The sequence below is a fragment of the Candoia aspera genome, chromosome 4 (genome assembly GCF_035149785.1).
Source record: "Candoia aspera isolate rCanAsp1 chromosome 4, rCanAsp1.hap2, whole genome shotgun sequence".
Lineage (NCBI taxonomy): Eukaryota > Metazoa > Chordata > Lepidosauria > Squamata > Boidae > Candoia > Candoia aspera.
In genome coordinates this window covers 106,538,753-106,552,272 of record NC_086156.1, presented here as the reverse complement: position 1 = coordinate 106,552,272, position 13,520 = coordinate 106,538,753, and the positions used below count along the sequence as shown (strand labels likewise).

The following is a 13,520-nucleotide window of genomic DNA, read 5'->3' as shown; positions in this document are numbered from 1 at the left end:
AGCCTTAAATTTTATTATAATTCCACACCAATACGGTCAGAGTCTTACCCACTGTAGAGCTCAGCTGGGCTGGGCAGGGTGAGAGAGGGGAGTTGAAGAAGAGGTTGCATTCTGTCTGGGATCAGCTTTTCCTGTTCTGACTTAGTCCTTTTCATGTGTGAACTCTTGGCATGTATATACTTAAGGGAGTCTACTGAAAGAATATATCAGGCCCAGCCCAAGAACGACAAAGGATCAATGCAGCCAAATGTCAGGGGGGTTTTTTTGTTGTTGTTTTTAATTTTCTCACACGAATCTTGCCAGATAAGCTACTCTACCTACCCTAAAGGGAAATGACCTGGATAGGCTCTAGGGTTGGGCTATTCTGAACTGACATTCTATACAAGAGCAATGCAATTTGGGGGGTCTTGATCTCAGTCTGTTAAGATTCAAGAGAGCAGTGTTGCACTCTTACCTGCTAGTTTAAGATTTAATAACATGATTGTTGGATATACTAAAATTGTTGATATTTCTTTTAATGAGTTTTCCACTACACTATGCCATACTATTTAAGGCAGAGTAGGCAGAACCCATTTTAGAGACCCTCCAATCCAGGAGAGAAGGCTCTGGAGTTGATCAAAATTGACTTCTGCTTGCAAGGAATGACTCAGAGCCTCCATGGAAACCCGGAGAGGGGCAAGAGGTGCAGCCAGAGCAGATGAACTAGATTTTCATCCAGGTTCTGAAGGAAGCCATGGTATGGAAATCTGTGTATCTCACTAGAAGATGAATCCACTATTGCTCTGTTTTGGTTTAAAACCCACAAGTTTGTCAATCATAATTTTTAAATAATTGTTTTTCAGATTTCTGAACTTTATTAGAAAAAAGAAAGGTGATTAAAGTGTATTAATAGAATATACTACAGGTGAAATTGAGCATAAGCATTAGATTCAAAAAGTTAGTCATAGAAACCAAATTGTGGCTCTTCTCCTGAAAATGACCATGGTGTGGGCCAGGCCTTAGGGGATCTTGTTTGAGGAACACTGCCTCCACTTCTTCACTCTTCTTCTTCTGGGCTAAGGGGAAATTAAGCATTCCCTCTGGTAGAGAAGAGACAAGCTACCCCACAGCCAAAAAAGGAGGCAGTGTAAAAGATAGCTTGGATGCAAGCCATGTAGGCAACCTTTCTCAACCTTTTGACCCTGGAGGAACCCTTGAAATATTTTCAGGCCTCAGGGGACCTCCAGGCTCAAATATAGGCCAGATGTCACAAAATCAGTATATTTGCTTCAACTGTAGACTGGTATACATGCATTAAGAGCGTTCTTAAACTAAAAATAAAGAATGACACTTTCCTCTTTAATGTGATTTTGCCCAAATTTGAAATATTTTTAGATAAATTATATCTCATGGAGCCCCTAGTGACCTCTCATGGGAATCTCAGCTACCACTGAACCCTTGTTGAGAAACCCTGTATGTATGGCTTTGGAGGTTAATATCAGCACTTTCTATTGTACTTGGGAACTACTGAAGGTGAATGGAGTACTACAGTAAGGATGCAATACCCACTGAAGCAGAGAGCCCAGAGTTCAGTAGGGCTTCCCTCATGGTGTCTGGGTGTAGGGATTTAAATAAATAAAAATGATTAAAGTGCCATCCATATTTTTCTATTGTTTTTTCCTTGTGGGCTGCATTTTCTTGTTTAGATCAGGCCTGAAAACAATGATAAAGCTTTTAGGGGAAAAGATACAAATCAGCAGTGCAGCACTGGATGCTATAATGGAGAAGATCTCCACAGCAACCATATATTTCCCTTTTGTGCTCAAATATGTTGGAACAAAGGACACCCAGACACAGCAAAAAGTCAACATGCTGAAGGTAATATGCTTGGCTTCATTGAAAGTGTTAGGCAATTTCCTCGCTAGGAAAGCCAAAGTGAAGCTGATGATGGCAAGGAAGCCCAAATAGCCCAAGACACAATAAAACATGAAGACTGAGCCCTCATTACATTCCAAGATAATTTCTTCTTTCTTTGAGTTCATGTCAACATCTGGAAATGGGGGAGAGGTTGTCACCCATGTTGTGCAAATCATAACTTGAATAAAGGAGCAGCAAAATACTATTGCCATGGCTAGTCTTTTCCCCACCCATTTGGTCACCTTGGAGCCAGGTTTGGTGGCCATGAAAGCCAGAACCACAATGATGGTTTTGGCTAAAACACAAGAAATGGCCACTGAGAAAATAACACCAAAGGTGGTTTGACGAAGGAGACATGTCATCTTGGAAGGCTGGCCAATGAATAGGAATGCACAAAGAAAAGACAACAAGAGAGCTACAAGCAGAATGTAGGTGAGGTTCCGGTTGTTGGCTTTAACTAGTGGAGTGTCCAGATGCTTAATAAAGATCCCCAGTACTACAGCTGTGACAAAAGAACAAAAAAGAGCAGAACTGGCCAAAACACTCCCCCAAAATTCTTCATATATCAAGAATGTTATCATTTTGCTGAGACACAAATCCTGATCCTTGTTTGGGTACTTATCTTCTGGACATTCAACACAGTCTTCCATGTCTAGAACAGAAAATATCAGGTCAGGATTTTGTACTCCTGAAATAACCAGAAGAATTCAAAGTGTTTGCCATTTATATTTTGCCCAAAGTTGTCTCTCCAACATTCTGTGCGCAGAGGTGGCCAATTGTCTAACAAGACTTTTGCCATTCAAGTAAGTAGAATACTCTATAAATAAGGTACCTAAAGTTTTAGTTCACTTAAACTAAAGCTATGTATATAAAAGTTTTCTCTGGGGAAAAAAAATAAAACTTTGAACTTTAAATAGAGTCATTCATAGAAGAACAGAAAAACGGGATTTGGGAATTTACTCATGAAAACGAAAAACAGGAACACCAAATAGAGCTTCTCTTCATTGTTAAGGACGACATGGATTTTTGGAACTTAGAAAAAAAGGGTGTTTCTTTCTTCAGGACATTAACAATGTTGGTGATGGATAAGGTTTTGAATTAATGGTGATGTGGTTTTTTGGTTTGTATCTGAATAGTTTTCGATCCTGTGGGATGCCTTGTGAGGTCGTAAATAAAGAGTATGGCCATCAGTCAGCTTTTTTCATGCATACTTAACGTAGTATCGTTCTATATCCACAGCTGATTGAGTACTGCAAGGTTGGTGTGCTTTGCGTTTCTTTGATTAAACACCATCTATTGGGACCATGGAATAATGCCTTGGCTATAGCAATACCTGGCATCTTAAATGAAGTGCCCCCTGAGATCCAGATGGCTTCCACCTTGTAGGTGCTTTAAAGGTCCATGAAGAGCTGGCTCTTTGCCCAGGTTGACTGAAACTCCTTTTGGATTGCATGGGTTTGTTCCTTTTTCATTCCCAATGGTCCCTTTTCCCTTACACTGAAATTCATGCTGATGATTCGCTACTACATTTAAAACAGCAGGAGAGGAAGAGGATTCCAAGTCTCCTGTGAAGATTGTCCGAAACCCAGTGATGGGTCTTAACTTATATTGGAGAATCACATCATTAGAGGGGGATGGGATGAAATTACACCACTAAGGAGTTCAGAAAGTTCAATTAGTCACTGAATCGAAAAATTTAAACACAACCACTTCTATTATTTGAATATGCCTGACTGGTTTCCATTTCTGTAACCTGTACCAGATGGAGAGAATTAGAAAAACCACTGTCCACACTGAAAAACTGTGATCTGCTCATTTGGATTGGAAAAGAAAGAATATCAAAGTGTTTTGCTTTTACTATAGCTATAAGCTTTACACATGAGATTTCTTACCCTCCTCGCTAGCCATTTTTCCCTCTGGACATCGAAGGCAATCATAGCAGCAAAATGGCTTCCCTTCTCTCTTGCTGTTACTATAACCTGAAGGGCACTTGTTGTTACACTGAGAAAGTGGCTGGGCCTGTGTGTAATGAAAGGAGAGACTTCATTTCTCTACACAGTAACCATCTAAATACCAAGTATTCCTCCCAATGTGCAGAAACACATCATGTCTAATAAAATACCTTATAGTGGATCTGTCCCATTTTTTTCACCCAGGGATTCATTGGATAATAATCTTGCATCTTCTATGACTGTCCTCATACCGCAAGTAATTCTTATTCTTGGGAGATCAGAATACATCTATTACACCAAGCATGTTGCAAAATCTATGTGAATATTTGGGGATATCTGAACAAAACAAACCATCTGTTTACCTTCTCACATATTCTCATGCCAGTATTCAGGCAAATATACTATCAGGTATTCCCAACAGATGAGAAAGAGGAAATGTGTCTTAATGTTAGTAGCCACATCACTTCAACAATATTAGAAAGACAGATGGAGACAGAGATGCAAACAGAGAGGGGGCAGGGGCAGAAGTGAGAGATTGCAGCAGGATTTCCCTTTCTGAATGTACTTGTTGAATTGGATACTTGCTTTTTGAGTATTTTCACTAATGGAATCCAGAAAGGATATAGCTGAGAGATACAAAGAGCATACCTGGTTAAACCTCCGTGGCCATACAATATCATCCTTATCAATGGTAAGTGTTTCTTCCTGGGAATCCATCAGATCCAGTCTTCCAACTCTGACTCTCAGGAAAGACTGGTTTGGAAAAGTGACCCAATTTATTATATCAAATCCAACTTCTAACTCTCCATATTGGTTGAAGGAAATTTTGTCTCCTGCACTATTGTTGAATGAGACTCTTCTCATAAAGTAGTTGAGCTTAATTGCAGAACAAAGAAAAGGAGTACAGAAGTCATTCATTGACATACAAAAGCTTAATGCTTTCTTTCTGTTCTGAAGGGTACAGTTTATTTACTTCAATTATTTATAGAGCCACCCATATCACAAGAGTGACTCTGAATGGCATAAAAAGATTAAAACTACTGTAACTGTACATCAGTGAACTTTTAAGAAGGTCAGTAAGCACTCTAAGCCTAGGCAGTAATATACACTGCAAATTCACAGACTGCCAAATTGTGAATATCCGTCACAACAATTAAACCTTCAAAACATAGTTAAATATTCAAGAGAGAGCTGCATGACTGAGAGTAAAAGAGAGGGTCAAAAACATGATGATCTCCAGAGCATTTGGAGGTAATAACTTGATTAGTCAAGAAGAATGTTGAGCCCAGTTAACCGGGGAGAAAAAATTGTGATTGAATATATCATTAAAATGTTTCTGGCAGAGAAGAAACTTAAGCCCTTTGGAAGAGAGTGTCAGCTGCTAAGTAATTGACAGACACATCAGTAGAATTATTCTTGGAAAAAGTAGAAACATGGATTTTTGACTTCTCAGTCTTACACCGATATATCAGTTCACTGATGTGCAAATTTACTAATGTGGAAGTTCAATGTCATTAATACTAATGAAGCAGCATTAACAGAACAAGTCCATATTACAGGATACAGATGGGGAGCGGGGAGGGCAAAGCTATCACATACCTCAGTATATCCTTTCAGGTAAAAAGTCAGAGTGCAAGTACATTTGAGAAGACAAAGGAAGAAAGGAAGTGTTTTCAGATAAATGAACAATTTGGGATTCAGCTTTTACAAACTGTTGTTGGAGAAATGTCCGCCACAGTCTATATGTTATTACCATGTGGATATGGTGAGCCCTCTGCCATTTGTTTGTTCAGGACATTACCTTCCAGAGTTGTTGTTTTAGAAGACTTTGTTTGTTCCCACATTCTTCTGTTCTGCGTTTCGGAAGAGAGGACTGGAAACCATGCAATGTATGTGCCACTGCAGAGACTGCATTGTAGATGCTGTAGCTGTGGCCAGTCATGTCCATTTCAAACACAGATGTCGGGAGGCTGTCTAGTTCTTCTTCTCCAGTGCAGATAGTCCGATCTTCCTCATCCATTATGGACCTGGAGAATGAACAGTCAAATGCATTTTCCCAGAAAAGCCTCATAAAACTACCTTCTTTTTCCAAGGCTGAGTTTCTCATAAGAAGAAACCTCTGGAAACTCACTACTTCCTTTGAGTGAATAGAAAAGGACAGAGCACCGTGGAGGAAATCTATCTCCTCAGTTCTTTGAAAAGGAAGTGAGGTGAAATCCATCTGAGTTGTCAAAACCCACACCTTGACTCTTCTCCATAGTGGTTTTTCTTCATATTGTGATAGGCCGGGAAGCATTCTCAGAAGAATCATGTCTGCAATCTCACAAAAAACCATCACTATATTGACATTGCTTCCCATAACAACATTGTACATTTCAATCCCAGCTTCCACAGAAGACAAAATGTTGTTAGAATAAGTGATTGCTGGGAATCTTTCACTGAAAGCAAAGCAGATGCCATTCTGAGAAAACATGGGAGCCATATCCTGTACAAACTTTTCACCATAATTGTTATTTGTATATACCATCCCAATCCAAGTCCACCTGAAGTGGAGCAATAACTGGAGAATGCCCTTGTACTGATGCTCCACATTTGGGAACATCATTTGGTACACAGAAGCCTGTGTTTTTGTATCCATTTCTGGAGTTGAGCCATAGATCAGCTGAAGAAACAAACAAGGAAGTGTGGGACAGGTGAAAAAAAAGTAGGATTTTATTTTGGTAATATTTCCTCTCAACTGCATTGACTGAAACTACAATTTAATAACCAATTACTGTTTGAAATTGAAAACCACACATCATATACGAATTTCGGAAACATTAACAGTAATTTCGGGATTGCTTCTAGATTTTATGAATCACTTATAGTTCAGTGGGAATAAGAGGAGAAGGAATACCAAGAATTCAGTTATATTTTGGGAGAAATTATCTGTAGAAATGCGTTTCTAACAAATCCATACAGTTGCATGCAGTTTAAATTTCATGAAGGTGATCTATCTCACATGACATCAGTAACATGGGCTTTCATTCATATCCTACAGTATTGACTTATCTACTCTCTGAAAATGTGCTCTCGTCTGAGACAACAGATTATAGTCTATATGGTCAGAAGCTCTGAAAAGTTGTCTTTCACATCTGGTTTTCTCTTCCTCTCTGTCAATTAAATCATTCATCAATCCCAGCACTTGGTTTTTTTTATCTGAGATTACAATTCATCTTCTCCTAAAAAGCAGTTTTAGATTTTTCTTGGACTAAATCCCATGTTTTGAAAATTTACTGTGTTTAGATAAGGTGTTTTTTTTTTTAAGAATTTTTTTCCCATCTACTTGTAATTTATTTTTTTCTTCTGCTTGTCACATGTATGGGAAAACAACAACACTATCTAACAGTTCCTTTTCTCCACTTGGATAATAATAACTCTAACACTAACAATAATCACAGTAATAAAAACAGGAAGAGGAGGAGGAGGAAACCTCCTTCCTTAAAGGCTACAGACTGTAAACTTCCATATTTCTCCATTATGGGTCTGTAAGTAGATTTTTTTTTCAACATTGCAGTCTAAGAGTGAGAGAGAATGACTCTCTCACATTTCCCCAGCTGGCTTCTCTACATCAGGGAAGGTTGCAATCTGGGTTACCCTCTTCTAGTCCAGCAGCTTAACCAGGGCTGAACAATGTCTCACTGCCTATTACTCTGCCTATAAGTCATACATACGTTATAGGTACATACATATATGCTATTTCTTCTGGTCATAGGACTATTAATTTTTGGACCATAAATACACCCTTGAAAAAAGGATTCCATGCATAAATGAAACCCTTGTGAAATACTGATATTCCATGCAAGCATTGTACCTGTGGTATTTTGTAGAGAGACAAGATGGTGGTCATATGGGCCTGAACTGCAGACGTTGGTCCTCCAATGATGGCTATTGGTCTGTTCTGCTGGTCACAGCTGTAGTTAGGAGTGAATCTGCCCTGAGCAGAAAAGAGTTCCAACGAGGCACGATAGGTCCAAATTGAACTAAAGTAACTATTATAGATGTGGAAGCCCAGGGTGTGATTGGGTAAAATATGTGGAGCATCATTGACCTCCTTGATTGCAAATTGCAAAGCCAGGAACTGCTGGTAGAGGGGTGTCATGACCCTGAAAGTAAATACACTTTCTCACAGCACTCACTTCATAATTCCACACTTGGAATGTTTCATTTCAGAAACTGAGAAGTGTTTTATGAATATACATCCATATAAACAATTATTTTCACATTCAACCGCAATTTTCTCACCTTTATTTTTTTACAATATTTGAAACATTTGATTAAGAGATTGATTTCTCTCAGTATGCAAGAAGTTCTTTTGGTCTCAAGTTCCACAGCAAAATCAGTTGTTAAGGATGAGTGTGAAAAGAGACTGCTAAAGACCAAGACACAGAGGAAAGCAAAACAGACATTAGGAATTGCTGAGAAGAGAAAAGAAGCCAAATCCAAAAGAGATACAGATCTGAAAGAGGAACTCAACAAGAGGTGTTAGAAGAGAGATCAAGCAATATTGCAATGTCATCTGTAAAGACATCAAAGATGGAAAGAGGATTGGAAAGTCTTTGCAAAGATCTTCAGATGCATAAGGAGATTCCAACCTCAAACTGCTCTGCTAAATAATGCAAATGGACAGATAAATGGATTCAAGGAAGATCTGAAAAATAAATAAACAAATGGATGGATGGATGGATGGATGGATGGATGGAAGGTATATTGTGGAATTCTGTGCTGTAGGGATGTCAGCCTCCAAGATCCTTTAGAAGAAATTCCCTGCTTACCAATTCTGTGGTAATAGAAGGGGAAGTCAGATCACTACTCTGATCATTACATATTCAGGAAGGAACAGGAATTGATAGAATTATCTAGAGACATATGGCAAGCAAGAGAAGAAGAATTTGTAAAGGTTGTAACTAAGTTTGGCCAGGAAATCTGGAGAATGACACCATGGGCAGCTGATTGGAAGAAGTCAGTCTACACCAAAGAAAGGAGACTTAGTAGAGTTTAAAATATACTTAATTACACTTGCTAGCAAAGTAATGTCTAGGAGTATGTAATGCTGATTAGCAATTAATCTGTAAAGGGAGATGCCAGACATTTAAGCTTGCTTTAGAAAAGGCTGAGGAAACAACGCCCAAGGAAAAAGGCTGACAAAAATTGTTGATTCATCCTAGATAATTGAGAAACAAAAAGAATAACCCCCCAAAGTCAGTACATGCTTCATTGATTGCCTAAAGACCGTTAATTGTGTTGACTGTGTGGAATGTGTTTAGGGCAATAAGAATCCCAAAACATTTCATCCTTGTGCCAAAACTCTACATAAGTTTTTTCAAATTATATGCTGAATATACTTTGGGGAAGATGAACTGGAAGAAAATAAATGAGGTTTAAAATTAGAAGAATAAACAGCAACAGCCTGCCCATGCTGATATCACTATTCCAATTGTTTAAAATACAAATGGTCTGCAAACTCCAGTAACGAAGGTCGAATATTGTGCTGAGAACAATGGGATCTCTTTTTAATGTAAAGACGACAAAACTAATGGCAACCAGCCTTCAAACTGACAGTGCAGATAACACAGTGGTAGAGAGTTTCAGCCTAAAGGAACCACCAATCAAGAAATAGGTCTCAGAAAAGAAACTTGGTGAAACAGCAATGAAAGCCATGGAAAAGGTGTTCATCTGCTGTGACATGTCTGTACCTACAAAGACTGCTTTCCCTTCTGAAAATCAGGGAAGAGAAAGTTGTAATTTGAAGAAGTAAGCAAGACAGAGAATTCCTGCTTTTGAAATATGGTAGTTTAGAAGACTCCTGAGAAACCCATAGACAGCTAAGAAAGCAAACAAATGGACCACAAAACATCTCAATCTTAAATTCTCACTCAAGGCACAAATGATCAGGCTCAGGTTATCATACCTTTGACACATCATGTGAAGACTTACCACTCTTGAGAAGTCTACAATGGTTGAAAAGGAGGAAGGAAAGAGAAGAAGAAAAGGATGTCGGGCAGCAAGGTGGTGCATTGTTGGAACTCCTCAATTAACAGGTTGGAGACAGGTCATCCTGGAGAAGTCTATATCTCGATCACTATATCTACGGTCAGTAGAAACATGGAGTTTTGACTTCTCAGTCTTACACTGATATGTGATTTTACTGATGTGCAAATTCACTAATGTGTAAGTTCAACTTCATTAATACTAATGAAGCAACATTAACAGAAAAAGGCAATATTACAGAAGACAGATGGAGATGGGGGAAGGCAAAGCTATCACCTACCTCATTATACATTTTCAGGTAAAAAGTCAGAGTGCAAATCCATTTGAGAAGGTAAAGGTAATTGAAGGGGAAGTCAGATCAGTATTCTGGTCATTACATATTCAGGAAGGGACAGGTCTTGATACAATTATCTAGAGACATATGGCAAGCAACAGAAGAATGTGTAAAGGTTGTAACTAAAGTTTGCCAGGAAATCAGGAGAATGACACCATGGGGGACCAACTGGAAGAGTTCAGCCTACATAAAACTACCAAAGAAAGGAGACTTAATAGAGTGTATAAACAATATACTTAATTTCACTTGCTAGCAAAATAATGTCTAGGATTATGCAATGCTGATTAGCAATTAATTTGTAAAGGAAGATGCAGGATATTCGAGCCTGTTTTAGAAAAGGCTGAGGCAACAATGCACAAGGAAAATAGGATGATGATACCTGCTGATCCATCCTAGATAATTGAAAAAACAAACAAACAAAAGAATAGCCCCCAAAAGTCAGTACATGCTTCACTGATTACCTAAAGACCATTAATTGTGTTCACTATCTCTGTGGTCACTAAGAGCTGACATAGACTTCTTGACATGTACTCAGACTAATTCAGTGCAAGAATGTTCTTTGAAAGCTTACAGATTCAGACACACAGAAATATATTCTATATGGAAGGACATATATTTACATTATACAATATCTTTATTACATATATTTACTTGTCTTGTATCTTTCCTTCCTTATATAACTGAATAGCATGCTATTCCCTATTCAGTGAGGAAACTGTATCAATATTAGACATCATTCTCTCTCTTTCTGTACCTGTGAGTGCTAAAATAAACTTACAGAATGTCATAAAAAAGATTACTAGAGGGTGGTTCAAGGAAGTCCATCATGTTATAAAATATGTAGATCTTAGATAGAATGCCTGCAATGTTGAGGTCTCCTGGTTTGTATTCCTTGTGAAGAAAAGGCAGAGGGTCACTGATGCTGCATTTGGGATTGGATATCTTACATGCTACCTGGGCCACAATCATTGTAAATATGGCTTCCAGGACCATCATCCTGAATGAAGCAGTTCCTTCTTGCAATTCCCCTCTCACAGCCTTGGCCAGTGTGTTTCTAGTTGTCAGTGACAATCATTCAAATTCAGGAACCTAACAATAAGTGTCCCCAAGTTGAAATAGTCAACGGAATGTTGCTTTGCACTTGCTCAGATGCTTTTGTTTTGTTGTGTTGCATTTCTAAGATAGAGATTTTTGCACAGATATTTGATAATTGCAGAGAAGGAATAACTAGCTGAGAATTACAGCAAAAATGAATCATAAATGGGAAAACCCCGTGGTTATATTTCGATGGAAATCTTGTTTATGCTTTTCCAGTGAAATAACAAGAAATGTAGGAGAAGTGACAGGTTTCATGGTGGGTAGAAGAACTCCTTTGGGACTAGGACATGTAGTTGAAATATATTGTGGTAATTACAGTGAAGAAATCTGTAACTCAGAATTAAAAGTCCTAAGGAACCAAAGAGAAAGCAACGTATTACTCACATCTCCCCAGACTTTCTCTTCTATACCACAATAGCAATAGTGTAAGGAAGGTGTCATTGTTGAGAGCAATATCATGGACATCAGTCCAGTCAGAAGTTTAAAATATATATCATTAATTCGAAAGAAAAAAAAAAAAGAAAAGAAAAGAGAAAGTATATCTATCAAGTCCTGAATTTCACAAGAGAGTTTTCTGCCTATTAGAGAAAGATTAAGAGAAAATAAATCCCACTCTGTCTGTTTGTGTCTCTCTCTCTGTGTGTGTATTTAGAGAAACCTGGAGAACCTTCTTGTTGTTGTTGTTTATTCGTTTAGTCACATCCGACTCTTCGTGACTTCATGGACCAGCCCACGCCAGAGCTTCCTGTCGGTCGTCAACACCCCCAGCTCCCCCAGGGACGAGTCCGTCACCTCTAGAATACCATCCATCCACCTTGCCCTTGGTCGGCCCCTCTTCCTTTTGCCCTCCATTCTCCCTAGCATCAGCATCTTCTCCAGGGTGTCCTGTCTCCTCATTATGTGGTCAAAGTATTTCAGTTTTGCCTTGAATATCATTCCCTCAAGTGAGCAGTCTGGCTTGATTTCCTGGAGGATGGACTGGTTTGCTCTTCTTGCAGTCCAAGGCACTCTCAGAATTTTCCTCCAACAGGAGAACCTTCTACTGCATACATTAAAAAAAAAAAAAAAAAAAAAAAACCTAAAACTGACTCCTAGAGCCCATTTTTCACAAATATATTAATTTGACATAATACTGTTTGGAAATATTTGTTGCAGTTTGACAAGACTTTTCTTCCCCAGCAAGCATAATTTCTCTACACCATTTTCTGGTTCTTGAGATTCTTTTTTGTTTGGTTAATTCCTCTTAGGGGTATCTATGTTTACATATTCTGCATTGTTAGGCTGTTGGAGATGTTGGTTTGTGTTACACATATGATTCATTATGACATCATAATTAAATACCTAAGGGTGGGATTCCTCTCATGTAGACACTGCATGCATCTTATAACCTTTACATACTCTTGGCTGGCTGCAGACACCACTCTTTGGCTCTCAGTCTCACTATATGGAAAGATAAATTCTCTCCGGGCACTTAGCAATGGGCTTCTTCCAATATTTTTCCATGTTTGGTTGATCTCCATCCTGAAGCATGTTTAAAATAGTGTCTTACAAAGATCAACACAATTAAATATGTGAATGGCAAGGAGTACAGTAAAGAAATGGGGTGAAGTTAAAATATAAAGAAGGCCAAACTAATGAGAACTGGTACAACAACCGGCCTTAGAACTGGCAGTGAAGATATTGAAGTAGTAGATAGCTTCTGCCTTTCAAGATTGATGATTAACAATAAAGAAACCAGCAATCAAGAAATACACTTCAGACTAGCACTGGGTAGAGTAGCCAGAAAGGTCTTGGAGAAGATATGGAAGACCTGAAGGACCACATTGGGACTATATCTTCCTTAATATAATCTATTTATGTAGTTGCTATCTGTTGACACCACCTTGGTGGCCCTTAATCAATCAATCAAAGTAATAAAACAATATACATACTATTGCAGTACCTAAGTATGCCCTCTGATTATGCCCCAGTAATATTATCAATTACTACTAGAAAGGATAATCTTATCTTTTCTAGATCATGTTGAAATAACAGATCTGCTTTTTGTAAATCAGGCACAAGGATTGGATTTCTTTCCTTTCATATTAATTGATATCCTGCAATGCCTCCTATCCACAATGGAGGAATGATTGGTGAAGATGATGGAACTTGCAAAGATGGCTAAATTAACATCCTTGATCAGAGAAAAGACAATCATCTACCTTTATGGC

The 13,520-nt window shown here is 38.4% G+C and overlaps 1 protein-coding gene across 1 annotated transcript; it reads right to left on the bottom strand.

The window, feature by feature from the left end:
- Window positions 1–1,646: 1,646 nt before the first annotated feature.
- On the bottom strand, window positions 1,647–7,989 carry LOC134496917 (vomeronasal type-2 receptor 26-like). The gene is made up of 5 exons (XM_063302633.1): window positions 7,702–7,989; window positions 5,650–6,510; window positions 4,497–4,724; window positions 3,393–3,549; window positions 1,647–2,548 (listed from the first exon to the last, which is right to left on the bottom strand). The coding sequence occupies exons 1-5, from the start codon at window positions 7,987–7,989 to the stop codon at window positions 1,647–1,649; spliced, it is 2,436 nt and encodes an 811-aa protein (XP_063158703.1).
- Between the last annotated feature and the right edge of the window lie 5,531 nt (window positions 7,990–13,520).